General features: G+C 38.9%; 1 protein-coding gene across 4 annotated transcripts; it reads right to left on the bottom strand.

The window, feature by feature from the left end:
* Window positions 1-6,229: 6,229 nt before the first annotated feature.
* Window positions 6,230-23,631, bottom strand: LOC129726166 (flightin). Of its 4 annotated transcripts, none has more exons than XM_055682866.1 (5): window positions 23,539-23,631; window positions 7,933-8,084; window positions 7,711-7,863; window positions 7,560-7,642; window positions 6,230-6,708 (listed from the first exon to the last, which is right to left on the bottom strand). In XM_055682866.1, the coding sequence occupies exons 2-5, from the start codon at window positions 8,049-8,051 to the stop codon at window positions 6,662-6,664; spliced, it is 402 nt and encodes a 133-aa protein (XP_055538841.1). In that variant the 5' UTR covers window positions 8,052-8,084; window positions 23,539-23,631; the 3' UTR covers window positions 6,230-6,661. The 4 variants fall into 4 exon arrangements, with proteins under 4 accessions (XP_055538841.1, XP_055538842.1, XP_055538838.1 ...); XM_055682867.1 differs by having other exon boundaries at window positions 23,503-23,578; XM_055682863.1 differs by having other exon boundaries at window positions 6,230-7,642.
* Window positions 23,632-23,858: the final 227 nt, after the last annotated feature.

Raw genomic sequence — 23,858 nt, forward strand, 5'->3', positions numbered from 1 at the left:
CGGGTAAACTTCACCGACAAGGATTTTCTCCAATTTTAAACAATTTTTTGCACAATTTGTTGTCCGAAAAGCACATGCATTTTAAGTACGGCGATTTGGTAACTTTTCGCATTAGCTACATGGGTCTTTCCCAGGGCTCATGTTTAAGCCCCCTTCTTTACAACTTTTATGTAAATGACATCGACGAATGTCTGGCAAATTCATGCACGATAAGACAACTTGCAGACGACAGTGTAATCTCTGTTATAGGAGCCAAAGCTGTCGATTTGCAAGGACCATTGCAAGATACCTTGGACAATTTGTCTGCTTGGGCTTTACAGCTAGGTATCGAATTCTCTCCGGAGAAGACTAAGATAGTAGTTTTTTCTAGGAAGCATGAACCTGCTCAGCTTCAAACACAATTAATGGGTGAAACGATTTCTCAGGTTTTGGTATACAAATATCTTGGTGTCTGGTTCGACTCTAAAGGCACCTGGGGTTGTCACGTGAGGTATCTGATGAAAAAATGTCAACAAAGAGTGAATTTTCTTCGTACAATAACCGGACAATGGTGGGGAGCCCATCCAGGAGACCTTATAAGGCTTTACCAAACAACGATATTGTCTGTTATTGAATACGGGTGTTTCTGCTTCCGCTCCGCAGCAAACACACATTTGATCAAACTGGAGCGAATACAATATCGTTGTTTGCGTAACGCCTTAGGTTGCATGCAGTCGACCCATACGATGAGTTTGGAGGTCTTAGCTGGAGTACTACCATTGAAAAACCGCTTCTGGAGCCTGTCTTCTCGTATTCTTATCAAATGTGAGGTCTTGAACCGTCCCGTGATTGAAAATTTTGAAAGGTTAATCGAACTCAATTCTCAAACCCGTTTTATGACATTGTATTTCCATCACATGTCCCAAAATATTAACCCTTCTACGAATATTCCAAATCGTGTCGACTTATCAAATACTTCTGATTCTACTGTGTTTTTCGATACATCCATGATAGAAGAAACTCGTGGAATCCCGGATCATTTACGCGTGCAGCAGATCCCCAAAATTTTTTCCAATAAATATCGAAACATCAACTGCAACAATATGTTCTACACTGACGGATCACTTCTCGATGGGTCCACTGGCTTCGGTATTTTCAATAACAATTTAACCGTCTCCCATAAACTCGATAATCCTGCTTCTGTTTACGTCGCAGAATTAGCTGCAATTCAGTACACCCTAGGGATTATCGAAAAAATGCCCAAGGACCATTATTTCATCTTTACGGACAGTCTCAGTTTCATTGAGGCTCTCCGATCGATGAAAGATGTTAAGCACTCTCCGTATTTCCTGGGGAAAATACGGGAACATCTGAGTGCTTTATCCGAAAAATCGTTTCAGATTACCTTAGCGTGGGTCCCTTCTCACTGCTCGATACCGGGCAATGAGAAAGCGGACTCTTTGGCTAAGGTGGGCGCAACAAACGGTGATATTTATGAAAGACCAATTGCCTTTAATGAATTTTTCGCACTTGTACGTCAGAATACGATCATCAGTTGGCAAAATTCTTGGACCAGAGGGGAACTGGGAAGGTGGTTACATTCCATAATCCCCAAGGTGTCGACGAACCCGTGGTTCAAGGGGTTGGATGTAGGTCGGGATTTCATTTGTGTGATGTCCCGGCTTATGTCCAATCACTATAGATTTGACGCGCATCTTCGTCGTGTTGGGCTCGGGGAAAGTAGTATCTGTTCCTGTGGTGAGGGTTATCACGACATAGAGCATGTGGTTTGGTCATGCCCTGTACACCGTGACGCCAGGTCTAAATTAATAGCTTCCCTGCAGGCCGAAAGTAGGCAGCCGGCTCTTCCTGTTTGTGATGTCTTGGCGAGCCGTGACCTATCCTACATGTCCCTTATATACGTTTTCCTGAAATCCATCCACGCCCCAGTTTAATCCTATTCCCTTCCGCCTACATCCAACCAAACGACAAGAACACGTTAAGACCCCGGATCCGGAAACAGCAACTAGACCCGCACGATACTCTCAGGTCCCATCGGGAGACAACCCAATATGCCAGTCCGTAATATCTTGGCCCAGCAGCGGAACATATTTCATATGCTGCTTACCTATGGCGATGGAAAACCATCAAACAACAAATCAGTGCTATTAATGCAAAACATTCTAGCTTTAAGTTAGATTTAGTTTCAGCTCGTAGTCGGCAGCGAGGATAAAAAATTTTCTTTTATTATTTAATATACTTTAGAAAGTAAGCTACCAGATATATTTGGCGCCGTTAAACATTAAATTGTGTTTGTGCCGTGTCAAATAAATTATAGATGAAGAAAAAAAAAACTGTGAAAAATTCGAAGCATATGCATTGAAAACCGCTCGTCTGCTCGTTAGTCTTCATGATTGGTACCCAATGCCGCCATCGGTGCATAAAGTTCTTGTTCACGGGGCCAAGGTGATCTCAAGTTTTCTTATTCCTATTGGCCAGCTGACGGAAGAGGCCCAAGAGTCCCGGAACAAGGATATTGGCAACTACAGAGAAGATCATACTAGAAAGTTCTCCAGAGTCGCAACGAATACGGATCTCATACATAGGTTGTTGGAGACATCGGATCCAGTAATAACATCTATTAGAGGATTTCCAAAAAAAAAACGAAACTCCACTGTCGTAGGAAGCAAGATCGCTTTTGGTCGTTTCTGATGACGAAATTTTTACTGAGAGTGATAATGACAGCGAAGAATGATCCCTTATAGATTGAGTTCAAATAACTTTTTGACATAAACATATATTCAAAATAATTTCTCTCTTTTACTTTAATAATCCGAGAGTTATGGCAAATTAGCGCCATAACTTGTAAAAATAGAAATTGAGCGTATGTTCTCGAATGCAGGAGACAGCGAGAGACAAATGCCGATGTGTCATAGAAATGGTTTGGTCTGCAGATATTTGCAGATTTGGTAGATATTTGTCAGTGAAATAGTACATTATTTTAATAAAAATCTTCAATAACTAAATAAATATAGGAGATAAAAATAAACGTTCTTAAGAGAAATTGTGTGTTTTGTTATAACAAACAACAGTGTAGAACATTGAAAAATTGTAGAAAATCACTATAAAAAGTTATGTGGTAAAAATAGATTTTAAGGGGCATTCTGTAGAAAACTCCACAAAAGTCCATTTTAATAGGGAGATAGAAGTATGGTATCTTCAGCAAAGTCATTTCTTATAAAATTTTCCACAACTTTGCCGAACAAAGTGGAGTTTTTTTATGCAAAAATGAGCAAAGTAAAATTCGTCTCTCACTTTTAGGTGGATTAATCACAAAATTGCAACTTCTATAACATGGAGAATAATTAATGGAACCTCTTCTCCGAAGACACTATATCTCTCAAATCATTTTTTCTGGGTCAAAACAATTTCGATCACGTTTTTGCTGCTTTGGAAACAGTGTACAGCGCCGTGAGCAGGACTTGCTGAACTTTTATGTTTGGAATCGGATTCGTTGCGCATATACCACTTGTGATGCATAGTGTTAATGAATCGTAATATACATCACACTGCTGCGCAATTGCAGCAGCATCAAACTGCAATCAAAGTTGCAATTTAGTAATAACCATTCATTATGCTCTTCCAAATATATTTAGTAGCCTTGAAAAAGACTGGTTGCTGCAGTTGCAAATTTCATTCAATTATCGCATAAATGCTTCATGGTCCAGATAGCGCGCGATATCCGCTCTGACAAAGATTTATTTCGCACGTTGTGGAATGGGATAACTGAAAAAATAGGTATGACTAAAGTCGCATGGAAGCAGATCGCGCGTGTTTGATTCTGCCGACGGTAGACATGAGTATGAAGGTGGAAATTCTGCTGTTATGTCGAACTATAACCGTTTTGTTTTAAGACGCAATAGCGTAAGTGCTGCATTTCTGTTATCTGCTGCCATCCATCACTAGAACAAGTATATATTACAACCGGCCACCAATACATTCTTGAGGCAATGTTGAATTTTTCTTGTCTTGCGAATGCTGAAATTTGCGGTATTCCGTCTATTACACATGATGAAAAATCTTAACTACTTCAATCACATAATTGTGGAGCACCAACAGGTGCTATTATATTTGACAACAGTAACAAACTGACAAGTTTTTTCAATTATTATCATTTCAGTTAACCATTCGCCGATGATTCTAGTTCTCCCGTTTTCTTCAGTAGAAATGCCTGCCATTTCCAATAATTCTGCAGCTACCGAAAACTCTATAACAGCCGCCAGATAGTCAAATGCTTAAGTATCAACGCGCCCAGCGCGATCAGCCAGAAATTGAAATCCGGCTTTTCTTTCTTCTTCATGATCAGCAACCAACGTCCGTATGGTATCGGCACAATCATGGAATGAATTATACATAAAACACAAAGCGCGCATTCTTAGTCAACTAGGTATATTCTGTCGACCTTGTTAGGGAAGGAAGCATTGTGCGACCAATCAGACATTTGCGTTTCGACAAGGCTTGACAATTTTCAATAGTACAATCGTTCGAACAATCAGATTACAACTTTCTGCATTTGGACGGGTGCTTGGTTGATTTTCCAATCGATTACTGCAAAAATGACGAAAATCGGTTGGAAACTGACTGAGCTTAAAACGGTTGAAAATGGACAATTTTTGTGACGCTCTCGATGTTTTTGGTTTTTGAAATTGGATCCCTGTAATGAAACTGGTCCCCTGTATATGTTGCCGTCAGACGTAATTCTACGTCAAAAACTCAAACTACCTAAATGTTGATAGCCGTTACGCATACTTTAACTTTGTTTAATATACCTGGATCGTGAAGATCGAAATTTTCCGGGGTTTTCTTCTTCAACATGCTATAAGTAGCCGTACATCAAGTTTTTTGAGATTATTTGCTAAATTTCTCAAAAAATACATCAGGTACTAACTTCATATCCAAGGAAGAGTTTTTCAAAATGCTATTCTCTACAAACTTCCTTTGGACATTATCCTTCTATTTTGCTTCCTTGAGAAGTTAGTGACAGCGCCGCCCTAGCGGTGAAATTTTGAACTACATAGCCATTACCAAAAGTTGACCAATGGTTTCACGATCAACTTTCGAGAAGACATCGTTCATCTAGGAGGCAACCCTGAGAAGTTATTAATTTCGCCCTGATTTCAGTCCTTTCCGACCACTGTGCGAAGTAGACAACAGATAAGTAGGTTTTATTAGAGTCCACTCCGTTTTCTTGTGAAAAACATGCGATATCACGAGTATTGCTTGACAATTTTCAATAGTACAACGGTTTGCGGGTCTTTGGAAGAACCTCCAGATATCATGTTTCGTTCGCCTTCAATGCATTATACTCGGACTCCGTTGCGTCAATCCAGAGTGATAGTTATCGTCATGGGATGTTAGAAATTAACTTGCCATGGACTGAGTGCTCCCGGTAACTGTGCTCAGTACCATATTGCGTACCAACCATTTTTTCGTTCGATTGAGACGGGAACGCAGTAGTACTTTAGCTGCCTTGGCTGTGTGGGTCCACAAAACGCACCGGAGCTAAGGCCAATCGAAAAATACTGGGCTACCATGCAGCAGGCACTACAGATATGAAGAAAAAGTGGGCTTCTGTGCAGAAGAACCTGCAGCCAGATGTTGTGCAGAATCTAATGTTCTTCCAGTAATTACCCGCTGATCGTTTTGATGTTCAACGTCGTTCAAAGAATCAATAGCTTTCCAGATTCCCTCCTCTATAATGACCATTCGTAGGTACTGTAGACGCTTACAAAGCGTTCTCTCGTATTGTGTTTTTTCGTAAGGGCCGCTCCACAATAGCACAAACACTCACTTTGCAACTGATACTATTCAAATTTCGGGAATACAACTTGCAAACTTATCATCTGTTTCTCGATTTCAAGGTGGCGTACGACTCAGTTAAGCGAAATGTGCTGTGGAAGATAATACTTGAAACTAGTCAGTCGCTTTCGTGACGTTCAAAGTACTGAAACGGAACGACGAACCGCTATTTCTGTACCACAATGGACAATTTTTCCTCCACGGAGCGCAATATTCGGAATAGAGAAAGAACTTTCGGTTATGCTGTACGGAAATAAAACAATTGTTAGTCTCTCTTCATTGGTTTTTTGTATTTTCATTGTAAGTTTGCGCAATTAATATTTACCTATTCGTGTGTACGAATTAGATCGTGTTGGAGTCATAATAAAAATGATAGCAGAAGTAGAAAGAATCAATAGAGATAAATAATATAATAAGTGAACGATAAGATACAAAAACAGAATATAGTTATAAAATATTGAATAAAAAAATTTGATAGAATAAATATATAAAAATCGAACCCGGATGTTCTGGGATTTGAATGGACCTATGATTATCAATCCATGATCTCTGGTGGATGTAGTCTAGATTCACGTTGTATTGAATATGTTGGCATGATTGTTAAGAAAAAATTACTCGTAAACAATGTTGAAATCACACGCTGGCTGGTGTAAGGTGTTGTTGTTGTTGTTGTTGTTTTTGCTGTTGTTCCTTTCGGTTCTAGTTGATGGTGTTTGGAACGCGCTCAAAAACACTAGTGATCATTCACACCCACTGCTGTATGGTTGGTATCAATAGAGCTTCATTTGAAAGAGCAGAAAATGTGATGAAATCACTCAGCTTTTCACCAGTTCCGATAGATGCTGTATAATTTCATGCTAGAACTTCTACCTATAATATTATAAAATGTGTAAGTATTGAAATATCTGACAGTTTATAGTCTGACTGAATAGAGATTAGTGTAAAATAAAATCATTAAAATTATAGTCTCGGGCATGTATATAATAGCAGCTAAAGCAAGAGATTATTATAACTTATTGTTTAAAGGTTAAAGTGCGCGCATATAGTTCAAAACAATATTTAGGTTATTCTGCTGGGCTTCCCGCAAAGGGGTTTGCGTTTTTTCTCTTAGGCCTAAGGGATGCATATAGTTTTGCAAAGTAATGGCGGTATGCTGTATAGTTGGTTGATTAGTGCAAGCCGTCTTATTTGATACAATAGTTTGTGTTAGAACCATTTACTTCAACGAATTTATGTTTGTGCTATACGAAACGGGTTTTCTTCAGATTATGTTGAAGTAAACAGTTATACAAAAGAAAAGTCGTTTGTTTGTTTTCGTTAATTGTTGTAGTCTCTCTGTTATTTTTACTTTTTGGAAGTTAGTATTTGAAAGTTTCTAGGTCATGTGGGAAAAGGAAAATTTTGGGGAGCAGATTATGTTGGAGACGTTGAATAAGATCTCGGGTACTGGAGATTTGCTATTTTTTTGGCAGGCAGTGTTGTTGGTGCCAGTTGCTGCGGGTAAAGCATTTGTGACGGGCCCAAATTGTTCATTGTAATAGGTTACGTCATCTACTCCGCTCTGCCTTTAGAGGTTTTAAAGCATTGATTAGTTAGAGAAGCGAGCTGTCGATTTGTTTTCCATTCGTTTTTTTTTCGTGCTGGTGCCATTTACAAAATTCGTGCGTATTTGCTGTTAATGTAGCGCTTCGAGTGGAAATTGTAAGATTTGATCTGATTACTTAGGGTGTGTGTAAATTTCCGATCATCCCGCTTCAGGCCGATGTTGGTGTAATTGTACATGTCATCAATGCTCTTCGGTGTCCTGAAAAAAAAACGCAGGAATGTTTCCCTTATTGTTTCACAAGCTATAATAATTTTTTAAAAACTCACTTTCTCTCAGTCCGCAAAACACGCTCGGCCCAGTACTGTGGACGGGGAATTTCGCCAGGCATTCCACGAGCGCGTCTGTCCAGGTAATCAATGACGTCGTCATAATAGTTATGGCGATAGTTGTACATGTAATTATACTGTAAAAACTTCGGGCTGTGAAGAAGAAAATGAATATTCGGTCAAGCATTTGCTACTTCGTATCGATCGGTCAACTTGTCTCACCGAACCCAGTGCTTGTACAGTTGCAGTTTGCGCCGTTGGAAATCATCGACGATATTCAGAGGTTCGGCTCCCCGAGTGTCCTTAACGATGACGTCAGCTGATGCATTTTCATCATCCATGTTGACGGCGAAACTGTCGATGGGCGCTTATTTCTGAGAAATTAATAAAAAAAAAACACATTTAATCATACATCAATTCTAATGTCGAATTGGACAATCCGTCGTTGCACTTGTTCCGCATACAAACGGTTGGCGGCCAGCTTTTCCCACCGAAAATAAATCAATCGACAGCGGTCCGATCTCGGCGACGACGGTGAAAATGTGACAACGATGTGATGTAGAAAATGTTCGTTCATTAAAATTAGAATCTTAAGGAGGACATTTTTTGCATTCTCTTTTTGTTTATTTTAGATGCAATTACCGGCAACGTATCTTTATGCGATGCTCTGTGGTTGTGGTTACGATGCGGTTCGGGCAACGGTTCAAACTAGACGAAAAATGCAAGGCGAACAATAAATCTTGCCGACCGGACCGTATTAGGAAGCTGAATCATTAGTGGATCTGTTTGTTTTTTTTTTCGAAGTGGCTAAATCTCTTGATGCCTTTTTACTTTTTACTACTTTCATAATAAATGTCATTTTAGTTTGGGTTTAAATTTTGTACATTCTGAGCGAGACAGTGTGAATCATATCCAACTATAGATGTGACGGATGTTTACACTATTTAATGACGAATCTCAATTAATGAGCCAGGACATACTACACAAAAGAAACGGGTGGGTTTGATCAGAAAACTTAGCATGAAAACCTTGAAACAACAGAAGGTCTGGTGAATTAGGATAAATTCATTTATTTTCAACTAATTCAACTTGCTTCTATCTTTTCATAATCATAGTTTGAGGCTCCGGCGTTACTGAACTTGAATACATTAACGGAATAATGATAAAGGAGGTTTATTTGAACACATTCGACCGAAAACTTTCAGCAAGCACATAAACGGAAGATACACAAGCAAGGTAGGGATCCAAAGCATAGATCAATGCAGGCATCGCAATGTTTTACGGACAATAATCATTTCTGAATCAGTGCGTCTTGAACTGTCCTAAAGATCAGACGTGTTTTCGGTTGCTTGTAGACTGGTCTTTGACTGCGTATTAGGGTGGGACAAAAAATAAATGTTAGCTCCCATGCACTTTTCGTGTTCTTTATGGGTCCCATAACAACTGTGTAACTTTTCAGATCGATCGGTGAAACGCCCGATTTGTGCCTGATTTTTAAAGTTTCCATACGATTTTATATGGGAAAATTCACTTTTTCAAAACTTATTCTCTGGAAATTCCCAGTTGGGTCCTAAAAATATATAGATACATTATATTTGTAGGAAATTTTCCTGGGAGAAACTCTTCTGAAGACCGTAAGCGGCTACGATGCTTGTAGAAAAAGCTATTCACCCCAAACTGATTGAATGTCTGACGGACGGCTCACAATTGAAATTTTCCAGCAACACTGCTACAGCATGCTGCTATTGCAGACTTGCTTAAGTATGAGAAATAATTTCGAGTGGAATTATTTTCAAAGTGTGATTTTTGCATAGTATCTTCGGGGAAGCCTCCAAGATAAATTTAAGCGATATCATTTCTCATCACATGGTTGAATTTGCAACAGCAGCATGCTGCAGCAGTATTGCTAGTAAAATTCAATGGTTAGCCGTCCGTCAGACATTCAATCAGTTTGGGGTGAATTGCTGTTTCTACAAGCATCGTAGCGCCTTACGGTCTTCAGAAGAGTTTTTCCCAGAAAAAATTTCCACAAATATTTTTAGGACCCAACTGGGAATTTATAGAGAGTAAGTTTTGAAAAAGTGAATTTTCCCATATAAAATCGTATGGAAACTTTAAAAATCGGGCGCAAATCGGGCGTTTCACCGATCGATCTGAAAAGTTACACAGTTGTTATAGGGTCCATAAGGAACACGAAAAGTGCATGGGAGCGAAAAAATAACATCATCGCTTTTTTCCCATATAACCGTGTCCCAGTCTACTGCCTATAGCTTCAAAGTTTGTGTTTTGTCAGTGCGTCTTTTAAAGACTACCTGAAAGTTATTTCACATAAGTCTTTGTCCAGACTACCTACTTTGGAATTTAACATTCATTTTCAACTTTTTTCGTAGAAAGTTCCACCTATTGTGGTAACTAGGGTAACCGCTCCTATATTCATCTCAGTACCTATATTCATCTCATCACGCCTTTTTTAACAATTTATCGTCAAGTTTTACCATATTTTCAACATAAAAAATTTCAGTCACTTGAGAAAATCGAGAAGCAAATAGATTAACCTTAAAAAAATTGTGGAAATTTGACGGTAAATTGGACAAATAAGAGAAATAAGATGAATATACCTGCACCAAGCTGTTGAGATGAATAATGGAGCGATTACCCTATTTCCTCTGAATTTAATATTTTGAAACAGGAACTTTCAACGTTTGTTTCTGACGTTAAAGTTAGTTATCAAATTGGCCGTAGAGGCGACGTAGTGGCGGGCAGTGTTATGAAAATGACTGCAAGACAGTGACAGCAAATTTTCAACTGATCCGACTCTCATTGTATTGCACAGCTCTCTCTGCTCCCCACAGTCCGACAGCAACTGACGACAGCACACATGCAACTCCATACGGGCTGTTATTTTCCATCTCCTTATGTCTGTTGGTATTTCCAAGCTGTCGCAAATGACAGCCTATAATCTTCCGACATCCTTCAACACGAATCCGAGCGGGATGTCAGGTGATTATGATTCACGACAGCAAGGCCGATGAAAGAATGAAAGAGAGATGGTGCGAAGCACTTTTTTTCTTACGTGGGGAACAATATCAACAATAGGGCATTTGTACAGTGCATATGTATTAGTCATCTGTTAGGCAGGCAAAAGTTACAGCTCCGTATGATTAACATGGACCAGCAGGAGCAATTTAATTTAAATAATTATTTTTGAATATTCAACACGTTAAACACGCAATAAATACTTATTTCCACAAGCTAACATGTTTGCTTAAAACATAGAAAAATTGTTTCAGGTATTTAAATGCGGTATGCGGTAAAACTGGGAAATGTTGAAGTTGTGACCCAGGCTAACTCAAGTGGCGCGAATTCAAAACAAAACATTTACCGAAAAATATTGCATTTTCCGTTTTTGCGGAATATATTGCTGATAGAGACGTACCTTGCAAATTGTATGTAGGTTTCAAAAAGTATAGATGAATTGGGAAAAATACCGGTTAATAAAAACGTTAAATTCGGATTTTGTTTTGCTTTCGTTCGAACAAAATATTGATCAATATTCATTTTTTTACGGCTAAAAAGTAGTAAATCTTGTTAATTTGTATATCACTTTCTATCTTATTAGTTGACAATATCTAGAAATAGGGTTAAAGACTGTTTTTCACTGGACTCGGCAGATTCATGATCGCCGAAAAATGCATACGTTCTAAAGATATTTTTTTACAAAATAATATAATAAAATGATAATTATCACTAATTGTAGCTATTCGAATTTGTTTACGGCAAAAAGGAATAAAATCCGTCAAGTAGTTGATGATTAAAACTTAAATCGCCACAACGGAAACAAATGGTAAATCTGCAATGTGTGCTTAACAGATGCTATGTTTATATGTGTAGCAAAAGCCCTATGGAAACGGTTTGCTTTATATTCAACTAGCTGAATGTACCCGGCCTTGCTCGTTTAAAAATTTCTGCTATTGCAGAGTATATATTCATATAGCATATATAAAATTCTAAAACCGGAAGTCGCCATACCGAATTTAAAAACTGTCTAAAAAATGTTCTAAAGGTCATCCTGGTTCCGGAAATACCAATGTTTGGGGGTTTGTAAACGTTTTCTACAGTTGTATACAGGTTCCCAGAAACCAAAAGTCGCTATCTTTCTCCGTTATCAAATTATGCAAAAAATATGTCAAGAAATCCTTCCAAAAACGGACCAAAGCAGGTTGGATTTTTTTAAACACTTCTCTAGAAACATTTGCACGAAAGCCGATTTTCGGCTGCTAACAGACGTCACTACGTTTCAAAAAAGGCCAATATTTGGAAATATATGATCGGTTTTCGTATGACGACGTCATTCCGATTCAGAAAATACCCATATTGCCAAGTATATAATTCAATTATTAATTTTCGCAGATTTACAGAAACCGGAAGTCGGCAACCCAAGTTTCAAAGTATCGTCAGACACCGATAACCGGTTCTTAAGAGTCATTTTTGTTCCGAAAATACCAATATTGGGAGGTTTGTGAGCGTTTTTTACAGTTTAAAGTGGCTTCCCAGAAAACGGAAGTCGCCATCTTGGATTTCAAATGGCATTGAACATCATGTTTCGGTCTCTGGACATAAACTTCCGGCCTCCAAATATGACCAAGAACCCGAAAGTCATCAAATTTGAACGAAAGGTTTCCATTATGTATGAAAATTTATTACTTCCGACCCCCTTCTTCTTTAAGGGTAACCCCTCCCCCTATGCAATATTTCTATGACCATTTCCTTTGTACAAAGAACACGTATGCCAAGTTTGGTTGAAATCGGTTCAGGCCTTCGAGAGTTATGCTGGAACATACATACATACATACATACAAAACTTCTCTTTTATATAAATAGATAGAAGAAGAAGATAGATATGCCACCGGCCTGTGAAAAAGGAGAAACGAAAAAATGCAAGTCGATGACAGCCGCAGCCGATAAGCAGGCTGTCAACAGGAACAGGACATCCTCAAAATGAGCAAACTAGAATGAGCTGTCGTACGCAACACAAGACAGTTTCTTTGCCTTGTGTAAGCTGTAGCTGTATGTGAGCTCTCATGAATAGCTCATGCATGAGGCTGTTAGAGTGAAGCGAGAGAAAAGTCGTTAGTATAGTGTCGCTCTCCGGTCATTTTCCTAAGCTTGGTGGCGGGTGACTTCAACGCTTGGGCTGTCGAGTGAGGAAGTCGCTGCACTAACCAGAGGGGCCAGATCTTGTTGGAAGTACCTACAGCAGAAACGGTGCGGAATCGATTATCGACGTGACGTTCGGTAGCCCGGGACTGATCACGAACTGGAGAGTAGACAACGGATACACTTATAACGACCACTAGTCGATCAGCTATAGCGTGGACAAGAGGCGGCAAGCGACGGATAGAGCCAATACCCCAATCACTCGCGGCTGGAAGACATCGCATTTTGATGCCGATGTATTCGCGGAAGTAATAAGTTGGGACCTCGAATGGGGAGGGCCCCCCGAGTGTGGATCAACTTATAGCCTTGTCAGCCTAGAAATGGAAGGCCTTCGGCATACTGGTGGACTGACGCAATGGCCGACCTCCGCAGTGCGTGCCTTCCTGCGAGGTGGATGATGCAACGCGCGCGCACCGATGTGCAAAAATCGGAGCGCCAGACAGAATTCAAATTTGCAAAAAGACCAGTAAACCAGCCTGTTTCGAGAGACATTGGGGCAGTAGCAAAACGAATCCATAGGGTGACGCCTATAGAGTTGCTACGGCCAAGACCAGAGGCATCAGCAATGTTAGAGCGGATCATTGAGGCTTTTCCCACACCACGAGCTAAACTCCTGGCCTCCGGCTGCTGAGTCATCACAAACAGCGGCTACGTAGAGGTCGAGGAGATAACGGTCGGTAAACTCAATGAGATCGCGAACTTCCTGAAGCAAGGTACCGGGACCTGACGGAATTCCGAATCTGGCCATTAAGACGGCCCAAAGGTAGCCCCTGGGTTGGTCCGGGCGGTCATGCAGAAATGCTGGTATTACTGGTATTACTGCCCAAAGTTGGGAAACCACCAGGGTATCTATCGACACAGACCAATCTGACAGATAGCGGGCAAGGTGCTTGAGACGGTAATCCTCAACAGACTCGTGAGATTCACAGCTAGTGAAACCGGTCTACCAAGCAACCAATTCAGCTTCCGCAAAGGTTGACACGTTAGGCGCGTTTTATAGCGCCAGCTGGGACTCTATAGCATACAGACTTCGGAGTCTCAGATGTCACTGTACAAGATTGTGGAAAGTTACATTCAGAATCGAGTGTTGGTCTACAACACACACGAGGGTCAGAAATGCGCGCCAAATACCGCAGGGGTACCGCAAGGTTCACTCCTAGGTCCGGTATTGTGGAATGCTATGTACGACGATGTGCTGGAGCTTAAGCCCGCACCGGGAGCGGCGATTGTGGGCTTTGCGGACTACATAATTCTAGAAGTCTGCAGCGAGTCAGTCAGTGAGATCGAGTTAAAAGCCACGCTATCCTTACGCTTAGTTGAGGATTAGATGCACCTCAGGAAACTGAAGTTAGCGCACTATAAGACAGATCACGCGGAGTCATCTATGTTTCCACAATGTGCGGACACGGAGGAAACCGCTGAGCATGTGCTTTTCGTATGACCTCGTTTCGCACAGGAAAAGAGCGAAATGTTAACAGTGAGCGGGTCGGATACTACTCCGGAAAACATATTGCGAAGGATGTGCAACAACGAGACGGCTGCTTCCCAGATCGCTTTCACGCTAAAAGGCACCAATCGATCGAACACTCATCGAAATGCCAGTGAAGGCTGACTCTGACTTTACGAATCCAGTCGTTGAAAAAATCGTTACAGGCGTAAGGTCGTACAGATGACCAAATTTTGACTAGGATTATTATCTCGTTGTATGCAAAATCTGCACCCGGTTGTCCATCGTATTGAAATCCGGGACAGCAAGAATAATATGGCTAACATCCAGCGATTATCAACCCGAGAAGTGGTTGCAGAGTACTCGCAGAAAGTTGATGAGATAGTTGGAGGAGATCAGAAGGAACAGCGGAGATATATCCTTTAATACGAACAGTACTATAGTGCGAGGGTTGGGTACAACTGCGACAGCCACGTCCAATAAGTGGATTGACTCTGAGGGTCAGCGGGCGTCATGTGCAACAACAGCGAGATAAGCTGGCGTTGGGAACAACATTTTAGTGAGCTGTTGGTGAGGAAAACTGAGGCGTCGGAGAGAGCAGAATGACTACTGAGAATAATACCTGAAGAAAGCAGTGAGCATTGCAGCTGGGAAGGATGGCATTTCCACCGAACTATTAGAAGTCGGCAGTAAACAGCTGTGTCGTGCCATCATCGGTTCATACTGCGAGTGTGGTCTGATGAAGAATTGCCCTTGGACTGGTCTCATATACTCGACCTACAAAAAAGACACTGTGTCGACTGAAGCTATTGTCGAGACATAACTCGGCTCAATACCATCTACAAAATTCTCGCCATAGACTGAGGTCATTACAGGAATCATTAGGCTCAAATGATCACTTTGCGACAAATTTTCTTCTTCCTCTATATAATAAAAATAAGTCGCTGTCTGTAAATCACGATTAAACTCACAGATCAGCGAATCGACGTTGTGTGTAGGAGTTTTTGGGCCGGAAGAGGTTATTGTACTGGTTTGAGACCCCTTACCCTCTCTGGGAGGGAGGGCTCCCATACAAATGTTACTCAAATTTCTGTGTACCTCGAGAACTAAATTTGGGGAGTACATAATTTCTTGCTGCTTCTGCTTTATGTGGTAGTTCGAGACTCCTCCTTTCTCTGGAAGGAAAAGTCTGTTGATACTCCTCCCTCCTCAGAATAGGAGGGCTCCCATACAAATCAAACACAAATTTCTACATTACTTTAGAACCAAATTTGAAATGTGAGGGTTTTAGAGTACAAGAAATGATTCTATTTTGCTGGGAAAATAGCCTAAAATGATCGAGAACCACCAAACCCAAAAATCGATCCCAAAGATTATTTTGAATTTTGGGATGGCGAATTCTGGTTTCTAGAAAACAGACAGTTTTTGAGTCTGAGATGTAGATTTGCTACATAACTGTGCCATGTAAAACTTTTCTGTATCTCAGAACCGTTGTAGCAAGGATGAGGGGGGGGGGGTGAACGATGTAAACCTACTACATAAAATCGAATACCCATTTATCGAATACCGTCCGCAGATACATATTTTGGTTGCTACATACAACCATCATCAGTGCTTATGTAGACAGTCCACATAAGCACTGATGATGGTTGTATGTAGCAACCGAAATACGTATCTGCAGGCGGTATTCGATTGCGCCTGCATCGTTGGATACATTGCACGCATTTAAACTCAATCGATCGGAGTGTGCGGTGCAAAAAAACTCGAACTATCGAGAGGAAGCAGATTCAAGTTCGAATCAAACCTGGAAAAGTGTTACCCAGTTCAACTTTGCACGAGTTCATGCCATCACTGGTTTCAGCCAAATAAAAAAATGGTCGTTTAAATTGGTTGCCCGTTTTTGTGGAATTGCTCAGCGTGATTAAATGTAGTTCCCCTAGAATGACATATCACAAAGCGCGAAATTCAAATTATGAAAATCAATTAAAAATTTATCAAAAGACTAATTGGTAGCTGTTATTCGTCTAATAGGTAAAAAAATTACTCAATAAAAAGTCTTGCAACTTACTGAAATTACTCTCACTAATGGGTAACTTAAATTTAAAGTGTATTTGACTCCAACTGTAAACAGCACTCTGTCCTATATAACAGGTCTGGCAATCTAAAACCAGCCGTCGTTTACAGTCACTTGCTTTCAAATGGAACAGAGAGTTTGACGTCACAGAAGCTGTTGTACAAGCGCTGCGAGAGAATAAAAGTGAAGACAAATTTGAAATTCGTTATTACTGTACGTTATATCCGACGGATTTTGTTAAAAACCTATTGAATCATATAAATAAATAGATTTTGATTATAATTTTGTAGTCTTAAGTTGAATATATTAACAACGAATAAAAGGTTTCCTTTTTTGGCACGGTTCCAGTTTTGGTACCGTGCTGGATCGAAACCCGTACAGTATCGAAATCCGTACACCTTGATGTTTTTCTTCAGTTTTAAGCATTATAAAAGTGAAAATTCATATGATAGTTACATGTACATATTCGTTGACTTGTTGGCCTTCTGTTAAATTAAACTATGCGCCAGTAGGCCATGAAATAAAAATATTAAAAATGAAAAACCAATCGTGTATCGGTTTCAGTTGTCATTTCGTTGTATCATTAGAGAATTGACTAAGCAAACGTTCTTCAGATAAAAACGATTTTCAAGTGGGATATAAGTGTTTTACTCTGTGAATCTTTTTGAAATTGATGGAAAAGGTAAGTCTTTGTCATTTTCGAGCTGTATATTGTCTAATAAATAGTGTAAGTTGTATTCATTCAACAAAAACTGTGCCGTACGGTTTTTGATTCTTGTTATTTGCTTGAATCGAAATCCGTACAGCGTGTGTATCATGCATATATTGTTAAACTTTCTTCTTGTTTTCAGCATATAATGGAAGAAAACAAGTATAAATATACGGCAAACAATTTTAAACGAGCTGTGACTGAGGTGCGCAAGGGAAAGTCGTACCGGGAAGCTTCGAGAGGTTCCGGCGTTCCGGTTACTACGAAACGCTACGAAAATTGCACTATTTCAGCTGATATCAAAAATTAGAAAACCGTGTCAAAATATAGAAGCCAGTTGATCCTCAAAATATACTTATTCGGTAATTTAAAGATAAATTATAAATAAAAGATGTTCATTTTTGTACTTCTTCATCTAAACGGAGTTTGATTTATTGTTGTATGGACTTTGATCCAGTCTATATCGCGTGTGTGCGGATTTCGATTCAAAACATGTTCTATTTAAACATGATTTTTTCGAGTTTCGGAGTGATTTTAATCATTTTGCTGGAAAATAGTGATAAAATATAAGTAGACCTATAACTGAACATGTCAGTTTAAAGCAATATGTAATTTCTTGATTTTATATTGACCGTCGAAGATTATCATGTGCTTAGGTGTACGGATTTCGATCCAGCACGGTAACTGAAATTGAAAAATTTGTTGCCAAAAACGGAAACTTACTGTATCACCAAATGTGGGTGTTTTCGGAACCAGAACAACGCTCAGAGGCCTGAAACCGACTCAACATGCCATTTTGAAATCCAAGAGGATTTTTTTCAACTCAGCTGAAAATGACCGAATGTCATCCAATACGGGTGTTTTTAAAATCGAGGTGATGTATAAAAACTGAAAGGCAAGGATGTTCTCGACCATAGAAAAATCGGATGTTAAATCTTTGGGTGTAAATGAAATTAATTTAGAGTGTTGGATATCATATAGGTAAATACAAAAAAAAAATGGGCGCAACGAAGTTTACCGGGACAGCTGGTGATAAATAGAACACAAATAATTTTTTGACAGTTGAAGGTTCAAAACTTATCTTCGTCCTTGTATTTAGAAAAGAAAACGAAACAGAATGTTAGTAGCCTAAAGCTTCACGATTACTATTAGAATTATATTGCATCATTGGAATTAGACTATTGTTAAAAATAAGTAAGGCCGCTACAAATTGTATTTTCATTTCAGGTGACTTTCGTTTCCCCATTCTAGACTTTTTGTGTTTAATGAATTTAGGTTCATTTGAAAAAAAGTCAAGAGAAAGTTCAACTGTATTTTTGCATATTAGGGGAACTGCTCCATTATTCATCTCATCAGGCCGATATTCACGAAGAATGCACGGATTAAACACCAAATTTTCACGAAATCATTGAATAAATAAACTAAATATGCTGACGTGCTTATATGGAATCTTCAAGCATTGCATATTTAGTAAAATTACACAGTAGAAAAATTTACATTTCTTTAAATGCACATAAATGGAGCAGTGGAAACCAGGTAATATTCCGTGTGGCATTATATTCCCATGCAATGTAATTGAATAAATTGTTAATTTGCATGCATATTTAAATTTAAAGCTGTAAGTTTATATCACTTAACGTACAAATTTACATGGTTTGAACAATTCTGTATTGTGCATTATTAACTGTGTGAAATTATATATGTTTTTCACTTTATGTTCTAGAAACCGTTATGTGCTTTCATTTGTATTAGTTGTAATTTTCATTTTTTGGTACTGTGTAGCTGTGTAACTGAATTTTGTAAAACAAACCATTTTTCACAATGCTCCTATATCCATCTCAAAACATGAATCACTGCTCAAATATTTATCTCACAACGCCCCCTTATTCATCACACTGAATGAATCACATTATCATGAATAAACGTAGCCGCAGCCCGTCGTAGTAGGTTACCTAGATATCCGCTGCAGTTGTTTACGTGCAAAATTGGTAACCTAGGTAACCACTACAGTGCTGTAGATTTATGTCAATTATGTCGGAATAATTCAACATTTTCAGTATGATTTTTTCGTGTTAATAGAAACTGAATTGGCAACTTTTGATTTTCTTCAACGCAGTGAAAATAGATGAGAATACATACAGTTGAGAAATTTAGTAATTGTAGAAAGTCATCTCATATATTTCTGCTAATTTAAGCTTGTTTTAGGAAATTTGAGGTGAACATTTCAAAGATTAAGGTATTCTTAGTGTAGTGAGTGATTTTGTTTAAAGATTAAAATAAAAAGTGATCCGCTAGTGATGAAAAAAACTTTGGTTGGCCGCTGAACGAGTCCCGTTGTAGCCGTATAGAACAATGCGCGGATTTTGTTTTCTGAGGTAGGGGAACTGCTCCATTATTCATCTCATTAAGCCGATATTCACGAAGAATGCACGTATTAAACACCAAATTTTCACGAAATCATTGAACAAATAAACTAAATATGCTTACGTACTCTTATGGAATCGTTTAGCATTGTATATTTAGTAAAATTAGCTAGATTTAACCAAAATTTTGTAAAACAGAACCAGTTTTCGCAACGCTTCCATATCCATCTCAAAACTTGAATCACTGCTCAATTGTTCATCTCACGACGCCCCAATATTCATCACACTGTTAATCATGAATGAAACACATTATCATGAATGAACGTAGGCGCAGCCCGTCGTAGTAGGTTACCTAGATATCCGCTGCAGTTGTTTACGAGCAAAACTGGTAACCTAGGTAACCACCACAGTGCTGTCGATTCATGTCAATAATGTCGGAATAATTAAATATTTTCAGTATGATTTTTTCGTATTAACAGGAACTGATTTGGCAACTCTTGTTTTTCTTCAACGCAGTGAAAAACAGATGAAAATACTTACAGTTGAAATTTAGGAATTGTAGAAATTTATCTCATATATTCCTGCTAATTCAAGCTTGTTTCAGGAAATTTGAGATGGACGTTTCAATGATTAAAGCACTCTTAATGTAGTGAGTGATTTTGTTTAGTGATTAAAATAAAAAGCGGTCCGCTAGTGATGAAAAAAACTTTGGTTGGCTGCTGAACGAGTCCCGTTGTAGCCGTATCGGACAATGCGCGGATTTTGTTTTCTGAGGTAGGTGATTGAAATAAATGAGTTTTCGAGTGCAGATGCCCTACTATAATATCAAATTTGGTGCTTTTAAGTGAGTTTTTGAGGATTATACTTTGTGAGGAATCCAAAGTGAACTAAGAAGAATAAATTCCATGGATTAGCAGATTGGTTTAAGAAGAAAATATGCGATTTTTCCTGTTTACAATTGGGTTTTCATGTTGTATGAGAATGAATATATGGGCTTAGATGAATAATGGAGCAGTTCCCCTATTTTGTTTAATTTTGAATAGTGTGTACTACAATTCGTTCTTAGACAGTGTTTATGTACAAGCAAAGGTTACTGAGCTACAATGCTTTGAAAGGTGACTATGTTCAGAGCTGCGATTAATCCAAGCAACATGCTGACTATGACGAGAGAGAAAATATCATCGCACTCGTTTCTTTCTCTCATGAATAGTCAGCAACCATCACAGTACGCGTGGAGATCCGACAAGTGATTCAATATCTTGTCTCTTTTGTTGCCATTTTCGGGTTCTAATTGTCAATCGTCGTGAATATACAGAGTTCACTCGGAAATATCACTGCAATGCAAATCAAGGTGATTTTTGGAATATCAAAAATCGTTTCAGTAGCGTGATTATGTCAGTGCCAGCTTGAAGTTTGTTGCTATCAAAATTTTTTAAATTTGATCTGCTTTGCGGTCCGTGACGATCCCAACTCAAGATTTGTCCACCAATGAACTAGGTTTATAATTTCAAACCAGTGGTTATAGGTGTCGCTTGATGGGCTGGCACAACAACCCCGAGTATTCGGAACACAACCGGAACAGGTCCGCATTTTTACATTTTTCAATGAGAGGCATGGTAGGATTTTGAGCAATTCTAAGCACTGCTTTGATCATCGTTACCATGTTACTGAAACATATTCCGGCCATATATTCGCAACTAATCGATTAACTCCGGCCATCCTCTTCGTTAAAAAAAAATATGAATGAAAACTAGGAGAAAAGCAAAATCGTTCCGGACTGAAATTGAACAGTTTCAAAGTTGAACCGTGCCAAAATTTAACAGGATCTGTATATAAATATACATACCTATACATATTTAAAAGTTTTCTGATTTGCTACCCGCGATTCATTTTTTGCCGCAAACTAACACTGTCTTTAGTTCAACCTACAACAAGCACAATATTCAAGAATCAAATTAATTAACTCATGCTGTCAAAAAACAAATTAAAATGCAAAAAAAAATTTTTTCAGATTAAGATCATTTGAAAAATACTAATAGAATTCTTTTTATTACAATTGGTGTTATGAAGATGCATATTCTCTACTGAGAATAAAAATGAATGATCATACAGATTCAAAATGTACCAAGCTAAAACACGCTCAGTTACAAAACGAAGTAATAGTTGTTTATTGACAATGCTTTTAGTCGGCGTGCAGCCAAACCGAACCAAGCGTCGAAAAACATTTACCGCCGCAATTGATGTGTACAAGCTGTTACAGAGAATTTTTGTTATAATATCGTTATCAAATGCTCAAACGATTTCGTTACTTCATAATAGATAGATTATTACTTCTCATATCCGCTGGGTGTCAATAACTCAATCTGAGAAAACGGCGCTTAGTTCGGTTTGATCGCACGCCGACCATATATCAATATCATACATAACAATTGAAGAAAAATCATTGATTTTATGTTTGCTATCCTCATAACATCATGCTGTCAAAATGAACTTGATATTTCTGCTGGTTCAATCTCAGTACAGCCATACCCGAATGATCGAGAAAGATAGCAAGAAAAAAATGAGAGTGAGAGTTGACGCTAAGAGAATCATTATAACATCGCAAACTCTTTTGTAATGAACCATGCATCGTTGTTGGCTGATTCTTGTGTTGCATCATTTTGGCGTAATGTCAGTAGTATGATATTGACTTTCCGCAGCTCTGCTAACAGTACCTTCCGAGCCGAGACTCGAACCCACGACAACTGGCTTGTTAGACTAGCATCGTACCTCGAGACCAACTGGGAGGTCTGAAAAGGTTCTATAAATACTTAAAAATTGTATTAAAGATTCATAGTGATTTTACCGAGGTCCGTCTCAAAAATAACATGGGCACTAGAGGGTAAAGCTTAAATTACATTCGAATGATAAAACACAATATCTCCTGTCCTATTAAATTTTTAATCCATTTTGAAAAATATAATTTCAATCAGTTCCAGCACCACGTTATTTTCTGTAACCACATTCGATCACAGATTGATTAGTTAAGGATTTAAAGGACAAAATTTCCATTTGACACTAATTTCATTAAACTAAAATCCCCGAATTTTACCTGAATTTAATAGCAACCTATAAGGCACGAGATTACGATAATATTGTGAAAATCGGTCCAGCCATCTATGAGTAAGGTGAGTGAGGTTGGTGACCGTTAGACCCTTACATAAAAATCCTAGTTCGTCGAACTGTGTCGTAAGGCCTATAACATTCGGCCCGATTGGCCTTATTTGGGACTTCGGTTTTCACAGTGTCTTAATGTGGTATGTGTGGATGTATGTGAAGGTGTGTGCCTTTACATGTATCGTACGCGTAAATGAAAAAAGATCATATGTGTGATAAATTGGCAGTTCGACAGTTTAGCTCTGATATGGTTGGATCATATTTCAACCTAGTTGTTACGAATTTGCGATGAAGATAACTCTTGATCTTCGAATAAAGTCTGCAATACGTGGAAATACCTTGCGATGCTCGATTACAGTATATTTCCAATTAGAATAGTAATTTATCAAATTACGTAATCGTAGCTTTTTCATAGATAATTTTCAAAGCACTATTGATTATGCAAAGTGCCCAAATAAACCGTTGAAAATATGTAGTTAACAAACAGCGCTGCTTCATTGGCGATAGAATCCAAAGTACGGCAACCACAACAATCAACTCGATGATAAGTAACAACCTTTTGGGCTGAGCCAATTGATTCTAACGATCAGTCACGTTTCCACTAAACTGCAGTCATTATTACATAACCCATTTGAGTTATTTTGTTAAGGTCACTGGGCCGTGTCAACGAACATCATCAATCCGAGTCATAAATTCTACACTGTATTGCCACGAACAGTCCATCGAGAATGCAACTCTAACCTCCAACCACATCATCAATCAGTCCAAAATATTTCCACTTTCACGATCATCGCCCAGTTCGCCAAGTTCATTTGTCTAGTTTTACCGTCCACTCAAGCTGCACTTTACTTCTTATCCGTACCTGTGAAGACTGACTTGTTAATCCGGTGGAATGAACAAAGAGACTAACTTTATGTCTAGCGATTCATTATTAAATTGGCATTCGCGAGAACGATAGGCCCCAGGTGAGCAGGACAGCATGATAGACTCTTTCGTCAGTTGCCCTTCTCCCGAATTTCGATTCTTCGCGAACGAATGCGCGGATCCTTTTGCTTTGGCAAACAGCACCTATACTGGTGGTGTTGTCTCCGTGTCTGCTGCCCTCCCTTCCTCCGCTCACTAATCGCTCTGGCCGGCCCGGAGTTCGATTTGCGTACTTTCCACACGGATACGAATTTCGGC

The sequence above is a fragment of the Wyeomyia smithii genome, chromosome 2 (genome assembly GCF_029784165.1).
Source record: "Wyeomyia smithii strain HCP4-BCI-WySm-NY-G18 chromosome 2, ASM2978416v1, whole genome shotgun sequence".
NCBI classification, from domain to species: domain Eukaryota; kingdom Metazoa; phylum Arthropoda; class Insecta; order Diptera; family Culicidae; genus Wyeomyia; species Wyeomyia smithii.